This window comes from Acomys russatus, chromosome 9, assembly GCF_903995435.1.
Source record: "Acomys russatus chromosome 9, mAcoRus1.1, whole genome shotgun sequence".
NCBI lineage: Eukaryota > Metazoa > Chordata > Mammalia > Rodentia > Muridae > Acomys > Acomys russatus.
In genome coordinates, this window is record NC_067145.1 from 40,719,988 (window position 1) to 40,744,926 (window position 24,939).

The following is a 24,939-nucleotide window of genomic DNA, read 5'->3' on the forward strand; positions in this document are numbered from 1 at the left end:
CGGCTCAGTGGTAGACCACTTTCCCGGCGCACAGGAGACCCTAGATCCAATCCGCAAGCACCCAACAAACCAACCAACCCTCGTGGGATAACTGTAAAGAGAAATGGTCTAGTCACTACAGTTGGATCCCTATATTAAGGAACTGAAACCAAAGGGATTCCCAATCCCTTATCAGCCACCACAAAACCCAACACACCAAGGCGTGTTGCAAGTCAATTGATGGCAAGCTGTGTCAGATCTAGGTGTGCCTGGCTGTGACTTCAATGTGACATTTCATTAGCTCAGTGCTACTCTGGCCGTGACTGCCCTTGTAACGTTTACATACAGCTAGCTGTGCTTCATGCAGGTGCCATGGGACAAGTTGCCTTCCAGAAAAGACTCTAGATTAGAAAACCTCTGAATAAAGCTTAGGGACCCACAGATTTACAAATGTAACAGTAACTGGTGCATAAGACTACAGTCCTTCCTATACACAGATTAAGCCAAACACACTAATTCTAACCATAGTTGGTCTTCACAAGAGTAAAGCAGATTGTTACAGATGGTGTGGGCTTAGGAAAAGAATTTACAGTGATGCTGATTTCAATTTCATTGGAAGTTATGATTTTAAGTACTAGGCACATCATTGTTGTAGGAGTTTTAGTCTTTCTGAATCATCTACACCCTCACTCATATCCCCTTTCTCCTATCTTGTCTGCGCGTATGCTTGTGTCTCTCTTGCTCTCTGAGACAGAAGAGTGTGTGCATGTGTGTACCAGGAAGAGAAAGACTAACTTGTGGGAGTTGATTCTCTCCTTCCATCATGTGGGTTCTAGGGACAACAGGCTTGGCAGTAAGTAGCCTTTACCTTGTAATAGAGTCTCATCTAATTATGGTAATTTGATATCCATCCAATTTCAAATGCACAGAATAGATGCTTAACTACCGAGCATACACTGAAAAGGAGCTAGCAGATTAATAAAAGCCTAGAAAACTATCTGGAGACAGTCCAAATGATCATTAAAAGGAACAACTTATCCCTAAGTAGATTGAGCCCTAGAAGTTTAAAATCCCTATCACTGAGTCTTTCCAAGTTCGCTCTTCTGTTACACACAGCAAAGAGGATGCAGCATCCACTGACAGTTCCCTGACGGTTACGCAACACTCTACTCAGGACACCCTCTATGGCTGCACAGGCTGAGATGGCTAAGAGTGGAGGGCAAGCAAAAAGGATGTGGGGCACTGAGAACAAAGCTATCAGCTGGGCACCCTTCAGGGGAACTAGGGGACTCCTGGCACCCTCATTTGGAATTTTCTGTTCATGAATGTAGGAAAGAAGCCTGCTGGGTGCTGTGCATCACCGTAAGTATCAATTTCTATTATCTGAATCGGTAACCACATAATCAAAAAGTGGCTAAAATTGATGAAGCCAGGTGTTTGGCCTAAGCTGCAGGGAAGTATTAAGGGATTGCGGATCAGCACAGCCAAACTGTAGCTGCAGTTGCTTTTGGAGCGGACATGGAGGGACATTCACGAGACCCTCACAGACCTTGGCTGCCTCTGGAGGATTCGTTCTTTCAGAAGTGTGCTTCGACTCGCATGGAACACGTGAACAGCTACATTTTCCTTTTTTGTCTTCAGGAGCTGTTTAGCTGGCCTCACTTATGTTAAATGTACATATGACATAATTTACATAGCCACAGAGAGAGAATCAATCTCATGAATATGCACAAGCTTGAAAGCAGAGTCACCGTGTGGCGGTTGTTGGCATTTATTCTCTAGGTATGCAGGAAAATAAACATGGCATTTAAAAAAGGCCTGTTGTCAAACAGTGGTTAGGAAGGGAAGGTACATAAGCACAAAAGGTCTGTCAGCTGACTTCTGCTAATGTTTACTAATGATGTCTGAGAAACAAATCAGGAAAGTTCTCAACTGACACAGACACATCCATGTAAGTCACACCAGCACACCACATGACATATAATGACAGTAATGGAATCTGGAGGTCTGCCATGCACGTCAGTGTCTCCACCTTGGGGGTGACACAATATGAGTTGATAACATGCCTATTTTCTCCATAAAGCCTCAAAAAAAATTTATACATCTTAAAACTATTTTTGGGAACCTATGATGAGTTTATACTATTAAATCCCCACATTTGTGATTATTTAAGCTGTTAAGGACTATACAGGGCAGAAAAAGGCACTAAAATTAGTGGAATTTACAATCAGTTAAGCCCTAGAAACTACAAATTTTCCAATTGATTCTGAAGTTTGGTCAAATTCACAGAATCTCAATCAACATCAATCTCTCTCTTCTCTCTCTCACTCTCAAATTAGTTTATGGTGCATTTTCTGAAGGCCTTTGAAGATGACAGCAAATTCTCATGCTTACAAAATACTTTAATTGTAACCTAAATAGGCAATTAGGGAAGTAATCCTCTTTTTAAAAATCTGTATTAAAAATCACCCTAAAAGAGCTTTAACGATTTTAAAAGTATTTTAGGAGCTGGAGAGATGGCTCAGCGGTTAAGAGCACTGGCTACTCTTTCAGAGGTCTTGCATTCAATTCCCAGAAACCACATGGTGGCTTGCAACCATCTATTTTGTGATCTGATGCCCTGTTCTGGCCTGCAGATGTACATGCAGGTAGAGCACTGTATACATAATAATAAATAAATAAATCTTAAAAAAAAAAAAAAGAAAGAAAGTATTTTAAACATAAGCCAGCCGCGGTGGCACATGCCTTTAATCCCAGCACTCAGGAGGCAGAGCCAGGCAGATCTCTGTGAGTTTGAGGCTAGCCTGGTCTAAAATGCAGTTTTAGGACAGCTAGAACTATACAGTGAAACCTTATCTCAAAAAACAAAACAAGAAACTCCCCAAACCCCCAAATCCATTTAATGTTATTGTGTTTGTGCGCCCACGGCACGTGTGCCACCCACGGGTATGGAGCGGAAGGCAGCGTAGAGGGGGTGCCTGTGCTTCCCGTCCCGGGCAGGCTGCCGGCCTGGTGCTGAGCGCCTTTGTCCGCTAAGCCGTCCTCGCAATGAGCATTTATAATACAGACAACCCTGATAGTGTGAACTCGAATGATTTAAAAAAGAAAGTCAAAGGGTAATATACTATTTTCAGCATTTTAGTCACATCGCACAACAAAGTAGCTATTATCTAAAAATGTTTCCAAAATATTAAAATTCAGTTTCCCTTGTATTTATTCTGAATTACCGTGCCAGCATACATTTTATTTATTTATTTACTTATTTTGGTTTTTTGAGACAGGGTCTCTCTGTGTTAGCCTTGACTGTCCTGGATTCGGTTTTGTAGACCAGGCTGGCCTCGAACTCACAGCCATCCACCTGCTGCTGCCTTTTGACTGCTGGGATTAAAGGCGTGTGCCGCCATGCCCGGCACCAGCATGCATTTTATGTGTAAGTACTGACTTCTAAATTTAAGCAGACCAAATTAGGTGTTCAACATACCACTAACAACTCGGGTCCGTTTTATTTTCTTATTCCTTAAAAATTAAACTTTTGAGTCTTGTGGTTCATGGGCTGCCTCAAGGTAAGAAATTAAATACATAGTAACATACCATCTCTTTTTGGGTGTGGTTAAGGAAAACATACACACAAACTCACACAGCAAAAATACCATTAAGCAGAATTCAAAAAAATTCTTAAGGCATCTAACTGTGGGTATAACACACCCCATCCTCAACAAGATGGATGACCCCACCCCGGTACAGCAATGGCTGTTACAAATGAACGTACCACAGTGTGCCGAGCCACTGCTACTTTTACTCTGCGTGGAGGTACTGCATGTGTGGGTCCCAGGCTGTGCTGTTCCTGTTCGATTTATACTCCTATGTAATTTCCTACTGCAGAGTTCATCACTATCACTGTCATGTAGGGATGGTGTCCGAGGCCTAAAGTGCCGCCATCTACATGATTTGATATCGACTAGTATCTGACTGAGGTCTTTAGAGGAAGATCTGTCCGAGGTATTGGGTTCTGAGGTATTGGCAAACTGATTGACTGCAGAAGGTTGTGGTGAGGAAAGCATGTCCAAATCCAGGTGGGGAAACACACTGTCGTAGTCTGAATGGGCTCTGTCCAGCAAGACCCTGCACAAGGAGCAGACAGGAGAGATTACATCAAGCATTTCCCCTTCCTTCCCCAAGAACCCCAAAGCTTAGTCAAAGTATGCTGAATATTTAGAAACTACAGCAGCATTTGGCTTTTACTCTGCATGTGCACGCCACAGGATGGCACAGCATGCATGCAGAGGTCAGAGGACAATTCTCAAGAGTTCGTCCTCTCCTGCTACCTACCATGTGATTCCAGGATATCACCTCGGTGGCAAATGCCTCTTCTCACTGAGCCAATTTGCCGGCTCTGGTTCTTTTAGTCTCAAATCTCAATGTTGGATAAAAGTTCTTTTTTTTTTTTTTTTCAAATGGTCTTTCAATCAAAAATCTACTGTGTGCCTCATAGCTCCTTCTCTCGGTGCATGAAGCACTCTATTCCAGACCCGACGAGCGCACCCTGAGAAGCCGAGGCCACGAGCACAGAACTTAAGCAGTCTGTGCAGGAGTTAGGGTGTGGGTTTCCTCAACGTTCAGTGGCTGTTTTGTAGTTTCCTGAAGCAACCCTGAATGTGCAAGTGCACATTTACGACTCTGCCCTGTGATAACTCAGCGTGGGGAGACAGGGACCCACGTGAGGACCACCTGAACTACGCGGTGGGCGAAGACGCATGTGGAGAAGCCAGTTAATAAGCACAGGAAGCGGAGTCTCTCCGTTTGTTCACAAGGAGGGCCTCAGTTTAAACACTGACTGCACTGTCTTAAAGCATGCGGTGCAAGGAAGTTAGAAGTGTGTTACCTTCCACCGCGCCCAACCCGTCTTCGTGCAAATCCAAGACACCTCTGGGGTACAGTGAGGGTTGTTAAGCAGTATCTATATCGCACATCTCCCAGTCCTCCATCTTTAGGGCTAGTCCAGGGCCAGTTGCCAGTTTGGTCTAAGTGAGGCTTAAAAAAAAAAAATCAATCCAAATTATTTTATTTTGTTAGTTTGTTTGTCACTTGTCACTTACTGATTATAAAGAAAGTCTGACACTTACAGCATAGTACTGACAGCCTGCTTTCCGACGGAAAGCAAAAGGGCCGTCAGGGTCATTCTCTTCCTCAGCTTCTGAAGAGCCAGACAAAACCTTGAAATAAAGCAAGGAGAGGTCAAACACATGGGTTCCTACATTCCTCTTCTGGATGCAGAGAGCTGGTCTTCTGTTTACCTGGGACAGAGGCTCATCATCTGAGCTGGGGAAGTCGTACTGGTTTAAGTCTTTAGCACTGAAGACTGGCAGTGCAGCAGGACTCTGCTGTTGAGGAGTGGCAGCAGATGGTGGTAAGACTTTGGGCTTCTTTTCATATTTTCTCTTCGGCCGAATAAGATCAGCCTTATCTTGCTGCAATACAGACACGAATCAGTTACATGCCAGAAGCCATGTTGTACAATTTCTAGCTTCTGTTAATAATGTTAATTATTAGCTGGGGAGCCAAGTGCTTAAACTATTATAAAAGGCATGGTTTCTTCCCTGGCGGCCCTCCCACCATCAGAGGCTCTCTTCAAAACAAAACATTTGCTTAAAAGACCTTTCAAATGTATGTGTACATGCAGGTGCCTTCAAAAGCTAGAGGGTATCAAATCTCTGGAACTGGAATTGTAGGTAGCTATAAGCCATCTGATGTAGGTGCTGGCCACTCAACCCAGGCCCTTTGCAACAGCAGTGACCACTTTTAACTGCTCACCTAGCTCTCCAGCCTGACAACAAAGATGTTTAAATGAAAAAATAAATAAATAAATAAAAAATAAAATAAAAAATAAAAAATGTTCAAGTCCATTATTACTGTCTTAATTTGGAGGAATTCAAGTTAAACAAGATGCAAGAGCATGCATGGCTCATGTTTCTGGAACATACCGAATGAAAATAATGTATAATTAGAACTGGAGTTAAATACAGTAAGGTTTCTGAAGTGATCTGTAAGGCCACACATTTCAGATCAGTGGACAACAGACTTTAATATTAAAGTGAGAGAAAAAAAAACTATTATTTTTTTGTGCATATGTAATACTAGAAATTATATGAATAAAGTAATATTGTGGAAGCCAGGCTTGGTGGTGCAGGCATTTAATTCCAGCAATCCAGGAGGCAGAGGCAGGTGGATCTCTGTGAGTTCAAGGACTGCCTGGTATGCAAAGCGAGTCCAGGTCAGCCAGGGATACACAGACACATACATGTATGTGTATACACACACACACACACACACACACACACACACACACACACACACACACACGAGAGAGAGAGAGAGAGAGAGAAAGAGAGAGAGCATGACCTTTAACTTTTTATTAAATGAAACACGCTAAGTCAAATGTATATAATGTATATAAAAACTTTCCCTCCTTAGGCCCATTTTTCAAAAAGGCACACTGACTGCCCTTTTAAAAAATCTCGTTGGGTTTCCCCTAATTTTATTCTTCACAAATTGTAGGTCATCCAGTCCAGTATTAACTTGTGATGCTACTTCCACTTCCACAGCACCACTATGTCACCAACTGTTAGCATGGTCCTGGGTCAACTCTGCCCACTCACACACAGATGTGTAACAGAGCTCCACGTTCTCTGCACGCCTCCACGCTGCCAATCACATCAACATCTCACAGCCCTCTCAGCAAACCCTTTCTGATCACACAGAACAAAGCCTTCCCTCGTAGGGAAGCAAAAGTAGAAATGAAGACTGCCATGACAAGCTTGCTGCTTTGGTGGCCAGCACAGCCTGTGGAGGAGTTTATGATCTTCCCTGTTTACCAGATGATACTGTTAAAAAGCTTTAATCACCTTATTGACTTTGAACTCCTTCACATCCATGACGTCCTGGTGTTTGTACTGACTGCTGTTAGAGATGGGGATGATGGGGATGGCGTAAGCAGGCTTCACTGGCTGTCTCTGCGCCATTACCTCAGACATGATCTCTCCACTGTAGTCACCTAAATTATACCTGAAATTACAAAAAGGAAACTTACAGCTGTACAGAGTATAATGAGCTGATCCCATAAACACTGTGCAATGGTCTACAGCCCCTCCTCAGCTACCTTGTGTGCCTGCTATAGGCGGGATAACGCCACACAAGAGCTACTTCTCCTCTGACACAGTTATCCTAGGCTGGCTTTCTTTTCTTTTTCTTTTTTTAAAAATATATTTTATTAATTTATTCATATTACATCTCAGGTGTTATCCCATCCCTTGTATCCTCCCACCTAGGCTGGCTTGCAATGAGCTGTGCACTCAATGGTGACCTTGAACGCACATGGGTGGTCTGCCTGCATGTACACTTTGCACACGTGTGTATGCCTTGACCATGAGGCCAGAGAGGATACTGGATCTCCTGGAACTAAACTTACAGAAGGTTGGGAGATGTCATGTAGGTGCTGGAAATCAAACCCAGATCCTTTGAAAGAGCATCCTCTGAACCATCTTTAAGGTCTTCCTCACCTTGAACTCCTGGTCCTATCTCTACTACGTGTTATAGGCATGAGGCATGATACCTGGCTCATCTGGTGCCAGGGCTCAAATTCAGAGCCCTATGCCTGACAGACAAGCTCTATACTGATGGAGCTACATCCTGAACCTTGTAGCCTTATCTTGGCACACAGTGACTGGGGGGAGGGAGCCCCTCACCCCCCCCCCCCCCACCCAAGGCTGAAATGACTCAAGTAGTACCAAGAAACATCCTGCCAATTAGGGCTGTCTGTGCTACAAAACTTTTTTTTTTTTTCTGAAAGAACCACAAGAAATTTAAATGATTACTGTATGTATGTATGAAAGAAAGTAGGATCTGAGAAGCAGGGCCCTGAGATCTGGAGCTTTCACTCTCCTTCTCCAAGTGGTCATTTGAGTGTTAAAATTTATGCGCATCTGATACATGGGTTTAGCTCAGTAAAATGCCTGCCTGGAGTGTGCACGGCCTGGGTTTCATCGCTAGTACTAACCCCCACCCCAGCCCACAAACCCCCCCAAAACAACCAGTATTCAACATACACAGTCTCATTCTGCCTCACACAGCCACAGACACAACTCAAAAAGAACAAAAGAATGTTTCAAAAGAAAGCACCAGATGTTGGTGAACCTATCTACTTTTTGAGAAAATAAGACAGAATTGTGTTCAAAATTTCACAAAGTTTCATCACACAGTCTCTATTACTTAAAGGAAATATTTCTGTAATTACAGATAATTAGGAAACACACAAGACTTCACTGCCCTCAATCTTAACACTAAGAAGGTGAGCTTCACCTCTTTTCCATAATTTCCAGTGTTAGGTGCAGCAGCTCCCGTTTACTCTTTTCCCGTCTCTTTATCATTTCCAGGATAGTCACAGCTCGACTGAGATCCCGGCGCAGCTTAAGCATTTTTTCATACGAGGCTTCATCGTTTTTCCGGTTCTGGAAATATAAAGTGCTTGCTTACCACAGCTATCCGACGTGCAGCTATTGGGCCATAACAACGTATGCATTTGTAGAGTTTCAGTTTAAAGTACACAGGAAGTGAACAACAGACCGAGATATCGATTCTATACCTGACTTTTTAGTGAATCAATATTAATATGCATTAAGGTCCCCATAAAAACTCTAAAGGTCAACTTATTTTAATATTTCTTCAGTGTAATTAAAAAAAAAATCTTAAGTGTATATGCACACAGTGTCCACAGGTCAGAAGGGGGCACTGGATCTTCCGAAGCAGGAGTCTCCTTACAAGTGCCTGATATAGGTACAGGGCTTGTAATATTGTCCTCTGATAGAGGAATAAGCACTCTGGATCACTGGGCAACCCCTCTAGTATAATTTTAAGGAATGTTATATGAAAGCACAGAATTAAGTCACAAAATTAAGGTATTAATAACTACTTTTTCTTAAGAATTAAAAAATTCACTTACTTTTCGAGTTTGCATTTTTTCTGTTCGTCTTCTAAAAGCCACATAAGGATCATTTGTGCTAGAACCATCTCGCTTTTCCTGTTTTACCGATGGGATAAGTGATGGCCCTCGACAGTTTTTCCTCTTTTTAATCCAGTATTCATAAACTTCTCTAATTAACTCATCGTCTTCTTTTAGTAGTAGTTTGGCTTCCTGCAGACTGACTGGCTAAATGAAAAACCATTACGTCACTTTCATAAAACACATATGCAAGGACTCAAAACCATTCATTACTGCTTTATTTAGCGAACACAATCAGCATGCTTTCTGAAACAGTGTCTCCTGCATCCCACATTAACCTTGAACTTGCTGAATAGCTTGGGATGACCTTGAACTTCTGATCCTCCTGCTAACTTGTAAGCACTGGGGTCAAGACAGGTGCACACCACCACACTTGATTTACGTGGCATTGGGGAGCAAACCCAACATACACGCCAGGCAGGTACTGTACTAACTGAGCTACATCTCCAGCCCTGTGTATTCAGTCTTTACAATAGTTCCAAGTTAATTTCACAGGTCACACAGGTTGCTGTATTTCATGACTTTGGGACTTGATATTAGCCACTTGCTACTTGTTCACCAAATATACAAATGCAAGTTGAAAGCCAGGCATGGTGGTGCATGCCTTTAATCCCAGCACTCGGGAGGCAGAGGCAGGTGGATCGCTGTGAGTTCGAGGCCAGCCTGGTCTACAAAGTGAGTCCAGGACAGCCAAGGCTACACAGAGAAACCCTGTCTCGAAAACCCAAAAACAAAAAAACAAACAAACAAAAAAACAAATACAAGTTGTGGAGGTTTGTTTTGTTTGTTTTTTGCTTAGAAGACAGTCTTACTATGTAGCCTTGGCTGGCCTGGAACTTACAACGTAGAGCAGGCTGGCCTTTAACTCAGAGATCCACCCACCTGCCTCTGCCTTCCAAGTGCTGAGATTAAAGGTGTGTGTTACCATGTCCCTACACTTTATTATTTTTTTTCTATATATACAGCTAGGCCAACTAAGGCACACACACACAAAAAAATATATAAACATATTGTTCAAAATTATACAGGTTAATATTAGGCAGATGTGAATCTTCTGCCTCAGCCCTCCTCAGTACTGCACTGTTCCATACAATGTTAGGAATTTACATTTAATATAATACAGAAATGAAGTTGTACCTGCTGACCACTGCCTTTTTCCAGACGGTCAATCATCTCCTCAAACTGCAATGGGCAGATATCCATTTTCTTCTTCAGTTTATTCACAAATACTTCATCTTCAGAATCCAGATCATAGTCAGGCTGCTCGGCGTCCAAACTAAAAGCTGACAGAGGAACCATAAGAGGTCATTTACTGTGTGCTCCACCAGCAGAGGCTGCACAGACAGCTGCATGAAGCAAGGCCTGTGCTTCCTAGCAAAGGAAGGTGGCTACATTTTGTCTTTGGAGTCACACATACTTTAGGCTTACTGCTGTGTCTTCTACACTGAAAGCCAAACAAACTGAATGTAGATAAAAGCCATAAAAAAATAACAAACAGGACTCCCAACTCACTCTTTTTATATTCAATTTCTATTTTATAAATCATTTATCTACTTTCCTATAAGATTAAGGATGCCACTACCAGTAATGGTGACAGTTTCATGGTTCAAGTCAAGAGAATCACGGTCACCGTATCAAAGGCGCGTGCTCTGCTACTTGCATATGCAGGAAGAACTGCCACTCTACAGCATCAAAAACCATTCACTATCTCACAAAAACCGAGGCGGATAAAACTAAAGAAAACTAAATACCCTGATACCAAAACTCTTCTAAGAAGTTTTTCTTTCCTTTGGGTTATTGGTTTCTAACCCTGAAAACCCAACACCTATAACATTGAGGCCTTTCTTTTATTCATTTTTTTTAACCCAGTCTCCCTGATGCCAACATTTTATGACCCAGTAGTATATTGAGTTCCACATTACATGACATGGTATAGTTTGACTTCAGGCCTTTGCATTAAGCACCTTTTCACTACTAAAAGCAGGCAAATGCCAACTTAATCTTTTCAAAATCCAGCTTGACATCACTTCTTTAAAGTCCTTTGCCTATCACTCATCCAGTAAGTGGTTCCTAAGCTCTTCCGTTTCAGAAATAAGCCTCTCAACCAAAGAGTGGGCTGTGAATGTATGTAACATTCTACATAAATCAGAGACACTTCAAGCAATCCTAAAGTCTATGGTACATAACTTCACACAATCTGGGCCCAGTCATTCCTTCTCTTCACGCCATTTTTGTACTATGTAATACTATGTAAGCATGTGTGCTCCTTTAAGAAGAGATTGGTCTGTCTTGTCTTTGTACCTCCAGGTTTTCTAAGGGTAACATGTCACTTCTGTGCCACACTCAACTGTAGTATTGTAGTACTATGCAAATTACTTACAGGAGGAAAACAACCTCCACCACAACCAGTCATTTGTGACCTAAGGGTTCACTCACTGTGTGCCCAGTAGCTGTTATCCTTGCTTTAGGACTCCATATTTATCTGCAGAGTTCAATATGCTATTTTAACACTTATCTTCTTCATTGACTTTTTAAAATTAAAGGTGTGGTGGAAGTGATAAGTAGTTGTTTATACTTCAGTCTCTAGGTGCTAGCACCTCTGTACCCCAGACTTTGCAGCAATTGGCTTTTTTTTTCTTTTCCAATTTCCTGTCATTGCACCATAAGCAGACTCTTAGAGACCCTTTTATGGAGGGACAGAGGAAGAAAGCATTTGATTCTCTCTGCTTCTAACCAAATTAATCCAGATCTATGTTTGTCCCCTGCCATTTTGATTAAATTTATATTAATCAGGCAAAATGTAAACTTCAGGCACCACCACATTAGCTGCAGTCCAAGTGCTAATCACTCACGTGTGCCTGATGTGATGGCTGTTTCAGAAGTACAATCAGAAAACATACTGGTCACTCTGGCAAGCTCCATTAAAGAAGGGTTACCTAGAACTGATATTCTGTCTGCCTTCTGTGGCTCTCATTGCATTTTAAGGATCTCATCTGTACAGCACTCACCAAAAAGCTCCACTGGGAAGGGTGGCTTCTCCTAGAGCAAACCACACCAGAAACTAGTATCACACAGTTTAACCATTTATAAGAAAGAAAGCAGCTTGCCCGGTATCATCGTTCTATCAAATGCACTCAACACACTGCCGGAACATAAGCAGACCATCTTTAAGCAGTCAGGGACATACAGTGGGACTTCCACCGTGTCACCAGGGAGTGCAGTGCACCTGGTGGGCCCTCTGACTTTCTGGTTTTCCTTTTGATGGCGCCAACACAGATCCACTTGACAGTTCAGCTGGCCCCTCCTTTACCTCCAGACTGTTAGTTGGGATTACAAGTGTATCCTATCATGCCTTGCTCTAATGAAATTCCATCAGCCACACAAACTTGGTGATTCCAGTGCTCAGGAGGCTGAGGCAGTTTGCCCCAAGTCTGAGGCCAGCTTGAACTATATATATATATTCTTTCCAACACCACCAATAAGTTTTGTCAGTTACGATGAAATCCAGCTGGTCAAATGCTGTTAACTCCCTACCACACTGTGGATCTTAATGCCCTTAAAAAGGCTACCTGGACACACGCACACTGAAATAAAAGAGGCCACTCAGGAGGTAAGAGCACATGCAGCTCTTGCAGAGATCTGAACCTGGTTTCCACCTCTGAGGCAGCCTGTAACCATTCACAACTAATTCTAGGAGAGCCAGACCCCCTTTTGGCCTCTGTTGGGCACCAGCAGTGTATGCTATGCACATACATACATACATATATACATACACACATACATATGAAACACTCATACACAGAAAATAAAAATAAGCCTTTCAAAACAAACAAAAATACCACCATGCTGTAGGTATATTCAGTGGTCCAACACTTGCCTTACATGTGTAAGGACTAACTGGGCTCAAGCAGGTTTGTCTACAACACTAAGCAGTGCTGGGTGAAGAAGCAGGAACACAGTATAACCCCTAGAGAAAAGCTTTCCAAAGACGAGGATACATTTCTCAGTCTGGTTTTGACATAAGCACTAACTCCATAGTTTTGCTAACAAGAACTAACTCTTTCAATATATTATCTCCCAAAAATAAGTTCTGAGTATCAAAAGAAACATATTATGTGCTATTTACTGTGGGTGGTGGTATTGACAACCGTGCCTTAGATCTCAAAGTCAACACCATCACTAGCTGGCAGCAACGCTATTGGATTCTTTAATGTCTTCATGGTGAAGCCCTAAGTCTTGTGGTCACTTTCAGAATGTACTCCTAAACTTGAAACCCTGTGAATTCCTCCTTTGTACACCTCTGTGGTTGACATTGTGGGCTTTATCAGTCACAAAGCAGGGCCCTGGACCATGATTTAGGTAGATATGGAGATAGGCAAAGAAATACCATGGTGTGCATTCTTTCAGAATCTGGGCATAGAAACAGACAGAGTGCCTGCTCTGGGAAGTAATGGAACAGTAAGCTTGGTTGTGGGTCCTGGGAGGTGGGGGGCGGGGCTCAAACACAGGGCATGAGTCTTAGAGACAAGTACCTTAACTCAACCAGTCATCTTGCTGGCCTACCATTCTGTTTTTTAAAGACGAGGTTCATTCTACCCGTCACTCTTCAGCCTAGGCTAACCATCTTCCTGTTTTAGCTTTCCCTGCTAGGGAACAGGTATGAGCTGTCATATGCCCAGGACCCCCGGCCCCAACCAAAAAACCATTCTTTCTTTGAAAATTTAAACCCCTGCACATTGTTTGTTTATTTATATTTGTAAAAATCCTAGGTTTTCTCATCGTATTTCCATGTGCACCTGCAGCTGTGCAAGCCACTGTCATACATGCATACACATTTGCTTTTTCATTTTCTAAGTCATCAGGAAAGACTATAATGGCTCTGGCCGAGACAATAATTTCATCTGCAGCCTGTATTCCAGTTTTGTCAAGTCATCTGATAGTTCTCAATTACTCCCCCACTTACTGTATCTTTCGGACCATAAGACACACTCCTCCCCAAAAAAGTGGGGTCTTACAGTCTGGAAAATATGGTCCTACACATTAGTTGTTAGTTTGGCTGATGCATTTCTTGCCTTCCTTTAAAGTGGAGTATCTTTTATTATGTTAAGATTCTCATAAGCCTTTAAAGCTATCAGCTCTGCTAAGCTCCTCCTCCTCCGCCTCCTCTTCATGCACTCTCCTTGCTGGACTGGGGATGTAGCTCGGTTGCAGAAGCACTTTTTTCAGTGCACAGGACCCTGGGTTCAATCCCTGGCTGTAATAAACAAGCCAAACCAAAACAAACACATTCTTCACTTTTTACAAGTTGATTTGTTCCTCTATCATAATTAGATTACATGTGTTTTTGAGTAGAATAGGATATGACTGTTTCAGTCCTCCGAATACCGTGAGGCAAGTAATATTTATCTGTGCCTCATAGCAGACATTACATTTTTATTACATTTTATTACACACATGAATGCACACACTCATGCAAGCACAGTGCACACATGGAGATCAGAGGACAATTTTCAAGAGTTGGTTCTCCTCTTTTACGACCCGGGCCCGGGGAATGAACTCAGCATGGGCTGGGGCTTTATTGGCTGAGCTGCCCCTTGGGCTCCATCTGGTAATTCAGATTTATCAAGTCAAGATGTTGCCCAAATGATTCCACTCTAATGCTGATTTCTTTCCCTCTTCTTTATATAATAAGCAGAGTAGGGGAAGGGCTGAAATTACTCAGATATCCTGCTCCTCACCACACTGTCTTCGGTCCAGCAGACATCAGTGATCCCTATGAGATCACCTTGATCGTGTAGCTCTCTCTCCTCACCGTGTCACGAACTGGCATTCAACTGGAAGCATGAGACACTCATCACGCTCACCCGTCACCATGCTGAGTCTATAGTCCCACCTTCCCAATGCTTTATTATTTATCACCTCACTGACAATGTCCTGGGTCATCTTGTCCCTCCCCCTCCTGCTTAAGCCTGTGATCAGCCACTTTCCCAGTGACACAGACACTTGGTTTGTTTATTGCTATGGCATATCGTTGCTTTTTGAGCCCTTGGATCAGGAGATATTGAGCAACACTAAGTGACTAGTTTAGAGGCATTAGAGAATGGGGCTGAAGACAGCAATGGTTTAATGTTTCTTCTGGCAGAACCCTGAGTAGCACTAAGAGAAAATAACGGCTTTGTTCCCGTGCCAAGTAAAGATAAAGATAGAGGTAGAATTTCCCAAGCTAATGTTTGATGAAATGAAACACGATTCACTGATAGATTTACAAACTAACACAAGACTACCATCACCCACAATACATAGCAGTAGCATGCAGTACCATTTTGATCATGGCCTCCTTAAGGCATATTAATTTCACCCTAAAAAACACCAAATAAACGGTGAAGGCAACATCACCACTGCCCCCCCCCCCCCCCCCCCCCCCCGCCGCCGTCCTGATTTCAAGCTGCACCACAGAGCCAAGGCTGTATAAACACTGAGGCATTGGCACAGAAATAGTCTATATCAACACAACAGGACTGAGCATACAGAAATAAATCCACGCTCCTATAAAGACAACATTTTAAAACAAAAGCTCCTAAGGTGTACAGAGATGAGAAGGCAGCCCCTCCAGCAAATCACTTTGCAAAACATATGCTAAATGAATTAGGCCTTAATTAAACCTGGTACTCTGAACCTGTGAGAGGAAAGCACTCCGAGGTGTAGGCACAGCAGACTTTCTCAACATAACTCTAGCTGTGGTGGCTGTTCTTAGTTGTCACCTAAAACTAAGTAAAACTCAAATGGACAGCTGTGCACATCTGTAGGGCTCTTTATCTCAGTTAAATCATCTGAAGTGGGAAGATTGACTTCTAAGCTTGATCTTTGAGGTAGGAAGAGCCACCTTTATTCTGGGCCACACCTGTTGGATAAAGGACACAGAAGAAGGAAGTGCCCTCACTGGCATTAGAGACTACACTGCGCACCAGTGTTCACTTTCCACTACTCACTCATGAGCCACCAAGGCATTCAACAGCAGAGGGTGACTAAGAAACTGTGGTATGCGCATAATGGAACCTTTCAGCCACCACCAACAACAAAGTTAGGTCCTCTGCGGTAAAATGGATGTGACTGTAGATGATCATATTAAGCAAATTTAGTCAGTTCAGAAAGGCAACTGTTGCATGTTTTCTCTCAAATTTTGGGTCATAAGCTTTATAGATCCATAAAATCAGGTATTTACAGAAGATATGAAAGCAAAAGCAAGACTGTCTAGGGAACAAAAAAAAAAAAAAAAAACCAAAAACAAACAAACAAACAAACAAAAACCAGTAACAGGATGGGGTATAATATGCTTAAAACACATTTATATGAAAATGATCTCATGAACCCTGTACGGTTACATTAAGGTAAAAACAGAAATCCCAAAGAAAAAGTAGTGTAGCTTTAGGAGCTTTTCTGTCTGATACTGTTTTCTTTATTTTTAATTTATGTCTGCATGATGTATACAAGTGTGGGCACACATACACAGTTCCTAAAGAATTATATACACATAATGTGTAAATTTAACTGGCCCAAGTATGTGTGTATGCATAAACTATTGAGAGGGTTCCTAAGAATTCAAAGCAATGTACTCTTCACAAACAAGTTATTAAGTCATCTATCAGAGTCAAGAGTTTATTTTCCACCTGAAAAAAAAAATGTATACTATATGTGATGGCTGTTCTAAGTTGTCAGTTAGACTATATCTGGAATTAACTAAAACCAAAGCAGCTGAGTACACCTGTTGGGAATTATTCTTTTTTCTTACTTTTGTTTCTTTCTTTCTTTCTTTCTTTTTTTTTTTTTTTTTTTTTTTTTTTGAGTCAGGTTTCTCTGTGTATCCCCGGCTGACCCGGAACTCACTCTGTAGACCAGGCTGGCCTCAAATTCAAAGATCTGTCTGTCTCTGCCTCCCAAGTAGAGTGCTGGGATTAAAAGTGTGCACCAAGACCGGCTGAGGAATTTTTCTTAATAAAATTATTTAGAATGGGTAGCTCCACCTTTAATCTGGGCCACACCTTCTGCTGGCTGCTTAGATAAAGGCCATGGAAGAAGAAAGCTTTTCCCCCCTCCACTTGCCCTCAACTCTTGCTGGCAAGTCCATTCTTTCACTGGCATTAGGGCGTACTTCTTCAGGGTTTCAGTGTACACTGTAGACCTGCTGAGACACCCAGCCTGAGGCAGGACTGAACAACCCTTGACTCCTAAAGCTTTCCACTGGTAGACAGCCATCGTTGGACTTGTTGGACCATAGCCTGTAAGCCACTCTAACAAATTTCATATACATATATGAACAGAACTGATAGAGCACACACACACACGTGTGTGTGTGTGTGTGTGTGTGTGTACATATTCTATCAGTTCTGCTCCTCTAGAGAACCCTGACTACTATACTGAACAATTAAGTTTTCTTCATTTACCATAGTACACTACAAACCAATAACAATTCTTTAAGAATTAATTATCAATGTTATTCAATCTCTTCCACAAGACATAAAAAGAGGGACTATTCCCTAGCACCAATACCATGATGCATAATCAGGTGACACAGATGGTTAGTAACAAGACATTACTAATACCTCTCATGAACCTAGATGCCAAAGTCCTCAATAAACTCTCAGAGCAAATATCTTACCCAATATTGTGGCTGGAAGACACAATACACCACAGCCAAGTAAAATATAGTAAGGGTGGAAAGCCAGCTGATTATTTGAAAAATCAACCATCTTAACCCACTACATTTGTACTAGCCTTAATCCAGAAGCTACCCAAATGCCCTCCAATGGGTTAATGAACAAAGCATATGGTGTATACATACTATGGGTTACTATTCAGCAAAAATAATAAACCGTTAGCTGGAGCCATTCATTCCTTCAGATGTTGGCTTATTGCCCTTTACTATCAAGAGGGCTTTCTAAGGAACCTTCTGTAGACTTTTGCCAGCACAGTATAAACCTGCCTTCCTTTTTAGTGATCATGTAGGAAGCATATTGAGAAACTGGCTTTAACTAGTTCCTAACTCACTACCTAGTTGTTGGCTTACTCAACCTTTTCAACTTTTGTTTTTAAAAGTTGTCAACTCCCTGACGCTAGGTAAGCAAAGTTTAATAATGCAAGCCTGTAAGCTCTCAGCTTATCACCACCACATGGTCATTTTAAGCAGTCATTTCTAGTTCACTAGTAAGTGGAGGGAAATACCTTTCTCCCCTCCATCCTCCAGACAGGGTTTCTCTGTGTAGCCTTGGCTGTCCTGGACTCTCTTTGTAGACCAGGCTGTCCTTGAACTCAGAGATTCACCTGCCTCTGCCTTCATAGTGCTGGAATTAAAAGGCGTGTGCCACCACACCTGGCTAGTGAATGCCTTTCAAATCAGAACACCGACACTAAAACACTAGCACCTGGTCCTACTAGTGTAGTACAGGTCAGGACTGGCAGCCACACCTCAGGAAACAACCTGTTATTTCACAGAATGACTTACAAACCCTTCTCAGGAAATGCTGACTCCTCACTTACATCTCATTCTTTGAGGCACGTAACATTACTAACTCTAAACAAAATGAAAACTGTTTTTATTCTAAGGCATATTAAGATCCTTCTTGTTTGAAGCTGCACATGATGGAGCTAGAGAACGGTATAGACAAGTGTCATCTTTTCGTAAGACAGGTATCTCAAACACCTCCTCTCCTTCTTCTTCTTCTTCTTCGAGACAGGGTCTTTGCTGACTTCAAACTCACAATCTAGCTGAGGATGATTTAACTTCTGATCTTCCCTCATATTAGAAGAACATGTGTGCCACCACTGTGCAGCACAGGGCTTTGTGGCACACTTTGTTCTCCTTCAGATGAGGTCTACCCCCAGACTCTCACACACCGTGTTAAGAGTGGGAAATAGGCCCTACTAACTTCGGGCACAGTGGTCAAGGGACCATCCAGAGGTAGACACAGGAGGAGGAGCACTCACGCTGTATGTGAATGAGCTGCTTTGGCATCTTGAACTCCCCAGGGTAGATGGACTCATAGTAAGCGATGTTACTTTCTGCCTCGGGAACTGGAATAACCATATTATCCCGCTTCTCGCCGTACACCTGCTGTGCAGAGATAGCCCGTTGAAGATGGTGCTCCTAGAAACAGGAAAATACAAAGTGTAAGCTTAAAACAGTTATCAGAATGTACAGCCTTACAGAAGTTTCTGCTTACTTGTTTTCAAATGAAGGAATTTTGGTAGACCCAACAAGCACAGCTAGCATAACTGTGTGTGTCGGGGGGAGGGGGGCACATAGGGGCTCACTGTTTAGACCATGCTGCTGTCAAACTCACAAAGATCCATCAACCCTTCAAGGGCTGGGACCAAAGGAGCACGTATAAGAACATTTTAAGCAGACGCACTATTTCCTCAAAAAACAATATTTGCCAAAGATGAGAATCTGACTAACAGCTTAGTTTACAGATGACACCTGAAGACAAGACTTATTTACTTTTTATTTGTCCACATTTAGGATAATACTGGATAGGCATCAACTAGAAAGAAAAGCAGTATAAAAATGCCAGTGCCATCTTGTTACAGCAGGGAGGAATCGGAAAGTGAACAAATCAGACTGAGTAGGTGCTCCTCACAGTACCCAAGTCACACAACGTTAGCACTCAGATGTCTAATTAAGTATGACCCACTAATCTTCAAGTGAGAGAGAACTGGCAACTTGTTTAGTGTAAGAACTTCTGCACTAAGTGAATGGTGATTTGTTTCTCACGGCAACTTTACTATTTTCTTATGCATCGAATGAAGCTCTTGACGGCAGTAACCAGCTGTTGTACCAGCAAACCACTCTGGGCTGGAGGGCACGAGCTGTACAGAACTGACAAACTGGGGTTTGACAATGGCAGCAACAACTATGCTTTTGACTTTTACTCTAGATGCTTAGCATGGTTAAAGCAACAGTTGAGGCATACCAAGTGAAGGCAGTCACACTTTAGTGAGAATCCTGACAGTCTTTTGCAACCTACGTGGGAGAGTATAATGCCTACATGAGTGGGATTGTGCTGGCCGAGCCACAGGCAGCCGTCCTAGATGTACCATACTGATGTATTAAAATACAAACACTCTGTGGAACTGAGGAGCACAGCCAGAAATGCGCTTCACCCAGAACAAAGCCGACTGGTTCTCACATAGCTAAGCTCACAGCAGTTGTCCTAACATGCCACCAGCATCAGGTTTCCAAAAGAGAAATGATTCTAGGAAAGTCAGTAAGCCTTTTGAAAAGTGTCAATCACATCTGTAAAGCTAGGATAAAGCTACATCTACCTTGAAAGCTGTAGGAGTCCCAGGCCTGAAGAAGACAGGATGGTCTCTAGGTAGATTATGCTCCCCTGCTCTGGGAAAGCATTCATGTGGGTGATAGAAATTGCTTAAGGAACCTGGAGGCTTCCACTACCTTGCAGTGTGAATGGAATCTAAACCACAGGCTAGAAGTGACGCATCACAATTTTCATAATGCTTGGCATCATCTGCTTGATGACACGTTCAAAGGTAAAAGTAGGCATGACTGCAATGGTAACTGCAGTCCCACACGGTGATTCTATCTATGATTTGGGGGACTTCAGCCCAACAGTGTTCTGACAATTTTTTCAGGTGTTCTGTCAGAGAAGGCTGTCTGTGGTTGCAGAACTATCTTGCACTATTATTTTTCTACTCTTAAAAGTAAAGCCAAGAGCCTGCCTGTGCACCTATATCGGAGCTCCCGAATGAAGCATTCAATACTGATTTGGAGCACTTGGACCCCATATCTTAGAGTAACCAAGAAGGGTGGAGGAGAAGCCTACACTAGCTCCCCAAATAACAACATTATCTACTGATTTAAGCCTGAGTCCAAATCTTCCATCTTGATCTTTATACAAAATGGCTTCATGAACTTCAACCTGTGACAGGTGCCGTCAACGTCATAACATGTGACAGGCGCCATCAACGTCATAACCTGTGACAGGCGCCGTCACACTGCTGACTCCTGAGCGGTGCTCCAAGGACAGCAGGCATGTTTGTGCCACTTCTTCATTCAAACCCAGTTCTACATACTGAGAGAGAGGGAGAGGAGGAGAGGGGAGAAGGGGAGGAGGAGAGGGGAGAGAGGGGAGAGAGGGGAGAGAGAGAGGGAGAGAGAGAGAGAGAGAACATGCTCGCTTGAGACACAGTTTAGGACATAGATTTCCATCTGGAGCAACTAGAGCAGAAACTTCTGTTAAAACTGCTTGGCTGGCAGAAAAGATGGTGTGGGCCTGAATTACTTACTCTGCCTACCTTCTGGACTGTGCACCATTGCTACCTTTTACTGGCTCTACCTTAGAGACCCAGGATGGAAAACAGAGCTCAACTTAATATATATGAAAACAGCAGATTATGTGTAAGAAATATTTTGTGATTCAAATATCCTGTTCATATAGCTTTATGAATTTAAAAGGCTCTTTCATGTGAACCAAACAGAAGGATCCTTTTACAGAAAGGCAGGAATTATCTTTTCCGTAATAAACACATACAAGCCCAATCCTTTATCCCAAAGTAATTATTTTTCTTCTGACTTTCCAAAGCCTTTTCTGGACACACGGTAAGAACGGAGCTGGAAGCTTGTGCCCTGGACTCAGGCTGTTTGGATTTGAGCGAACTCCAACACCCAACAGTCTGATTCCTGGCACATCTTCCAGTCAACTGGGGGGGCGGGGAGGGGAGGAGCACCTGAGAGAGTGCCTTTACAGAACTGGTTAGATTTTAAGTAAGATAAATGTAAGGCTGTAAGTTTTAGTATAACAGATGTGCAAAATATACTTTGGTTTAGTTATTACTCAGAATACTTTCTTACCAGAAAGCTCTTACACACAGTTTCACAAGTGAAAATCATTCTAGCTGTATGAACAGAAGCTCATTAAGAATGTACATATTCTCCCAGATACTTTTCTGTACAATAAATATAACCAGCAATATATTATAAAGGAATATACAGAGTTTTACTGTACAACAGAGTCATATCACATGCTTTGGGTCACTCCATATATGCTGGAGAGCCTTCTACACTGAGACTCTATTCTCTTCAAGAGACATTATAGTGTATTCAGACACTCTCAAATTCTATTCCAACATTCCATGGAGTGATATTACTCAGTAACCCAGGCTCTTTTGATTTTTTGAGACAGGGTCTCACTATGCAGCACAAGCTGACTTGGAGCTTACTACACAGCCCAGGATGACTTCAAACTCAGCAGCACTCGTTACCCTGCCTCAGCATTTTAAGTACTGGGTATTAAGCACATGCCATCACCTGGCTCAGTATCTCTTACACACACACACACACACACACAAACCTTTATTTTTATTATTATCCTTACAAGTTATCGGCAAGTCCCCTCAACTGTCACTTGGCTTCCCTTAGCTCTGAAAGGGCTGCTTCTTTTTTTACATTAAAGAAATAAGTCTTGTGGAATAATCTTACAAACTTGCTATAGCTTTATCTTATGCTTTTTTTTTTTTTTTTTTTTTTTTTTTTTGCGTATAGAAGCTCTGTAAGTCAAACTTACAGGCTACTTCACAGTTTGCCACACTTGATCAGAAGTGCACAGTTAAGAACTACGGAACATAAACAAACACTTTGTTTATTAAGTCCATGCGCTGGCTGCTGGCCCCTGGGAGGTGGTAGACACCAAGTGTGAATGGTGGGGGGCGGGGGGGAGAGCGATGCTGAGCTCCGCCCCCTTTGCCGTCCCTAACAGAGAGGGGGTGCTTTGCTAGGCCTCAAGCTAGGAGGGCGCGCGCGCGCGCGCGCGCACACACACACACACACACACACACACACACACACACACACTTCTGCTCTTAGATACCCTCAAGGTCAGGAGGGAGGAAGCAGGGGCACTTTATCCTCCGTTTGTACTCCTGTCTCCATCCTTAAGTGCTTAGATGAACGGGTGAGATGTAGTTATCTTTTTCCCTCCTGCACTGAGGACACATCTGAAACGCAGAGTGTTGTAGCATAGCTGTAATTCCAGTGTTCCTACAATGAGATGGGGAGTGGTTACAGAAGACCCCAGAAGCCAGAGGGCCAGCTAACTTGTACATAGGGCAGGAAATGAGGAGCTGTTTCACAGAGGTACAAGGTGAGGGACGACAGCCATCCACGACTGTTCTCTGACTCCTATGCTGTGTCAACAGACTGATGTCAGCTACCTGATTCAAGTAAAAGCTGCTTGAGGGAAAGAATGCATGGCTCTAAGTCTTAAGATGCCTTAAGGAACAAAAAACAAAAACCAACAAACTCCCAGACGTCTATTAAGTGCCAGAGACGAGCCTATCTGAAAAGGCGAGCCCTGCTGTCCCCTTGAGAGAGTGCCCCTACACAAGCGCGTCTTATACACAGGATAGCAGGTTGTAATTGTGTTTGCACGCCAACCCTCCAAATGAAAAACTCCTCCAGATTAGCGGTGTCTACATCGCCCTTTAAAGTTTTTCTTCAAAAGATGTACTCCCATGGCATTTGAGGTAATAAATGTTTTAATCTTGAGGACCAGACAGGACCTTTGCAACTACTGAGATTCTAGTTTAATAGCCTGGCTTATTTTGTTGTGTTTTTATAAACTATCACTGAGGAAAGCTGAGAAAGGAGCCTCAGTGAAGCACAAGGAGACACGTTTCTTCCTGCTCTACAACAGATGGATCGATGTCGCAGACCGTTTCTACTTAAGCGTGTGATGACCTCACAACAGGGCCACAGTCAGGGCCACATTAGACTAATCTAACTGAGTCAGAGGCACTTTTCTCTAAGTAGCAACGATATATATAATGTCCTTATGGTCAAATAAATGATGGCAATTTTGTTAAAAATCTACTGAAGGTTAATGATCCAGCTATAGTCACAGAGTCCTTGCTGTTGGCCAAACTCCCAACATCTTCCTTCCACATCTTCCAAATCGGTCCAGGTCTCCTGCACAGAGCATTGCTTCCTAGCTCTTGCACTGCATTCTCACAGAGTGGCTAAAATTGAAAAGCTAACAGCAAAAGCTGGTGAGGACGAGGATTTGGAACGACAGCATTCATTCCTGTGATACCCTATCGTTGAGAAAAAGCCACAGCAGTGACTTTTATGAAAACCCAACATTCACAGTCCATGTAGCCTGACAAATCTATTTCCAAGTACTGATTCAAGAGAAACTGGATACAAGCTCACAAAAGACCTGAATAAGCATGCTCAAATCAGCTTACCAACAACAGCTCCTGACTGCCACGGCCAGTGTGCACAGGTGGTCCTGCTACACTTAAGCTCAGTGCTAAAACACGTGCGCAGCATGAGCATCTGGCCGTGACCCCCATGACAACCAACCTCCTGCGCTCCAGACAGGGTAAAATGTGGTACAGCAACAAGAGAACCAGTTAGCTTCCTAGCATCAGCTCCTGAGGAAACGGACGCTAACGGAGGACAACGATGATGTATTTTGGTGTGAGGTTAGCTGATATGAGCATATGAATGTTAAAATTCTACTAGGATACACTATTTGTCAATTCTACTGCATGTCAATTTTGCCTCAAAATAAAAGAAGATGAAAACCAAGCAAACAACTGAACTCTAGTTGATGCTATACATGCTGAAACACAAATGTAAAACGGCATTTGAACTTAAAACATACTTCAAACATAAAGGGGGGTGAGCGCAGTAGAAAGCCCTTTCTTCACTGGCATTTGTAAGCCCTGAGCTCGATTCCTAGGAATTCCAATAAGGTGGACAGGCGCCCAGAGATGCTAGATAGAAAACAAACAAGCAAAACTAAATGTGAACTGCAGGAGCTGGCGGGTGAGGTATCGTAAATGAGCAATCACTGGGAAAGTCTTTAATTTACTCAGTGCTTGAACATTTT

The 24,939-nt window shown here is 42.7% G+C and overlaps 1 protein-coding gene across 2 annotated transcripts in view; it reads right to left on the reverse strand.

The window, feature by feature from the left end:
• The window catches only part of Epc1 (enhancer of polycomb homolog 1), an 82,297-nt gene that overhangs the window by 8,142 nt on the left and 49,216 nt on the right, over positions 1-24,939 (reverse strand). For both annotated transcript variants that reach the window (XM_051151187.1, XM_051151186.1), the window contains exons 2-10: positions 19,016-19,175; positions 10,172-10,317; positions 8,975-9,181; positions 8,335-8,483; positions 6,882-7,041; positions 5,274-5,447; positions 5,103-5,192; positions 4,862-5,010; positions 3,749-4,101 (exon numbers count right to left, since the gene is read on the reverse strand). In XM_051151187.1, the coding sequence (XP_051007144.1) occupies positions 3,749-4,101; positions 4,862-5,010; positions 5,103-5,192; positions 5,274-5,447; positions 6,882-7,041; positions 8,335-8,483; positions 8,975-9,181; positions 10,172-10,317; positions 19,016-19,175 (1,588 nt within the window). The remainder of the gene's footprint in view (positions 1-3,748; positions 4,102-4,861; positions 5,011-5,102; positions 5,193-5,273; positions 5,448-6,881; positions 7,042-8,334; positions 8,484-8,974; positions 9,182-10,171; positions 10,318-19,015; positions 19,176-24,939) is intronic.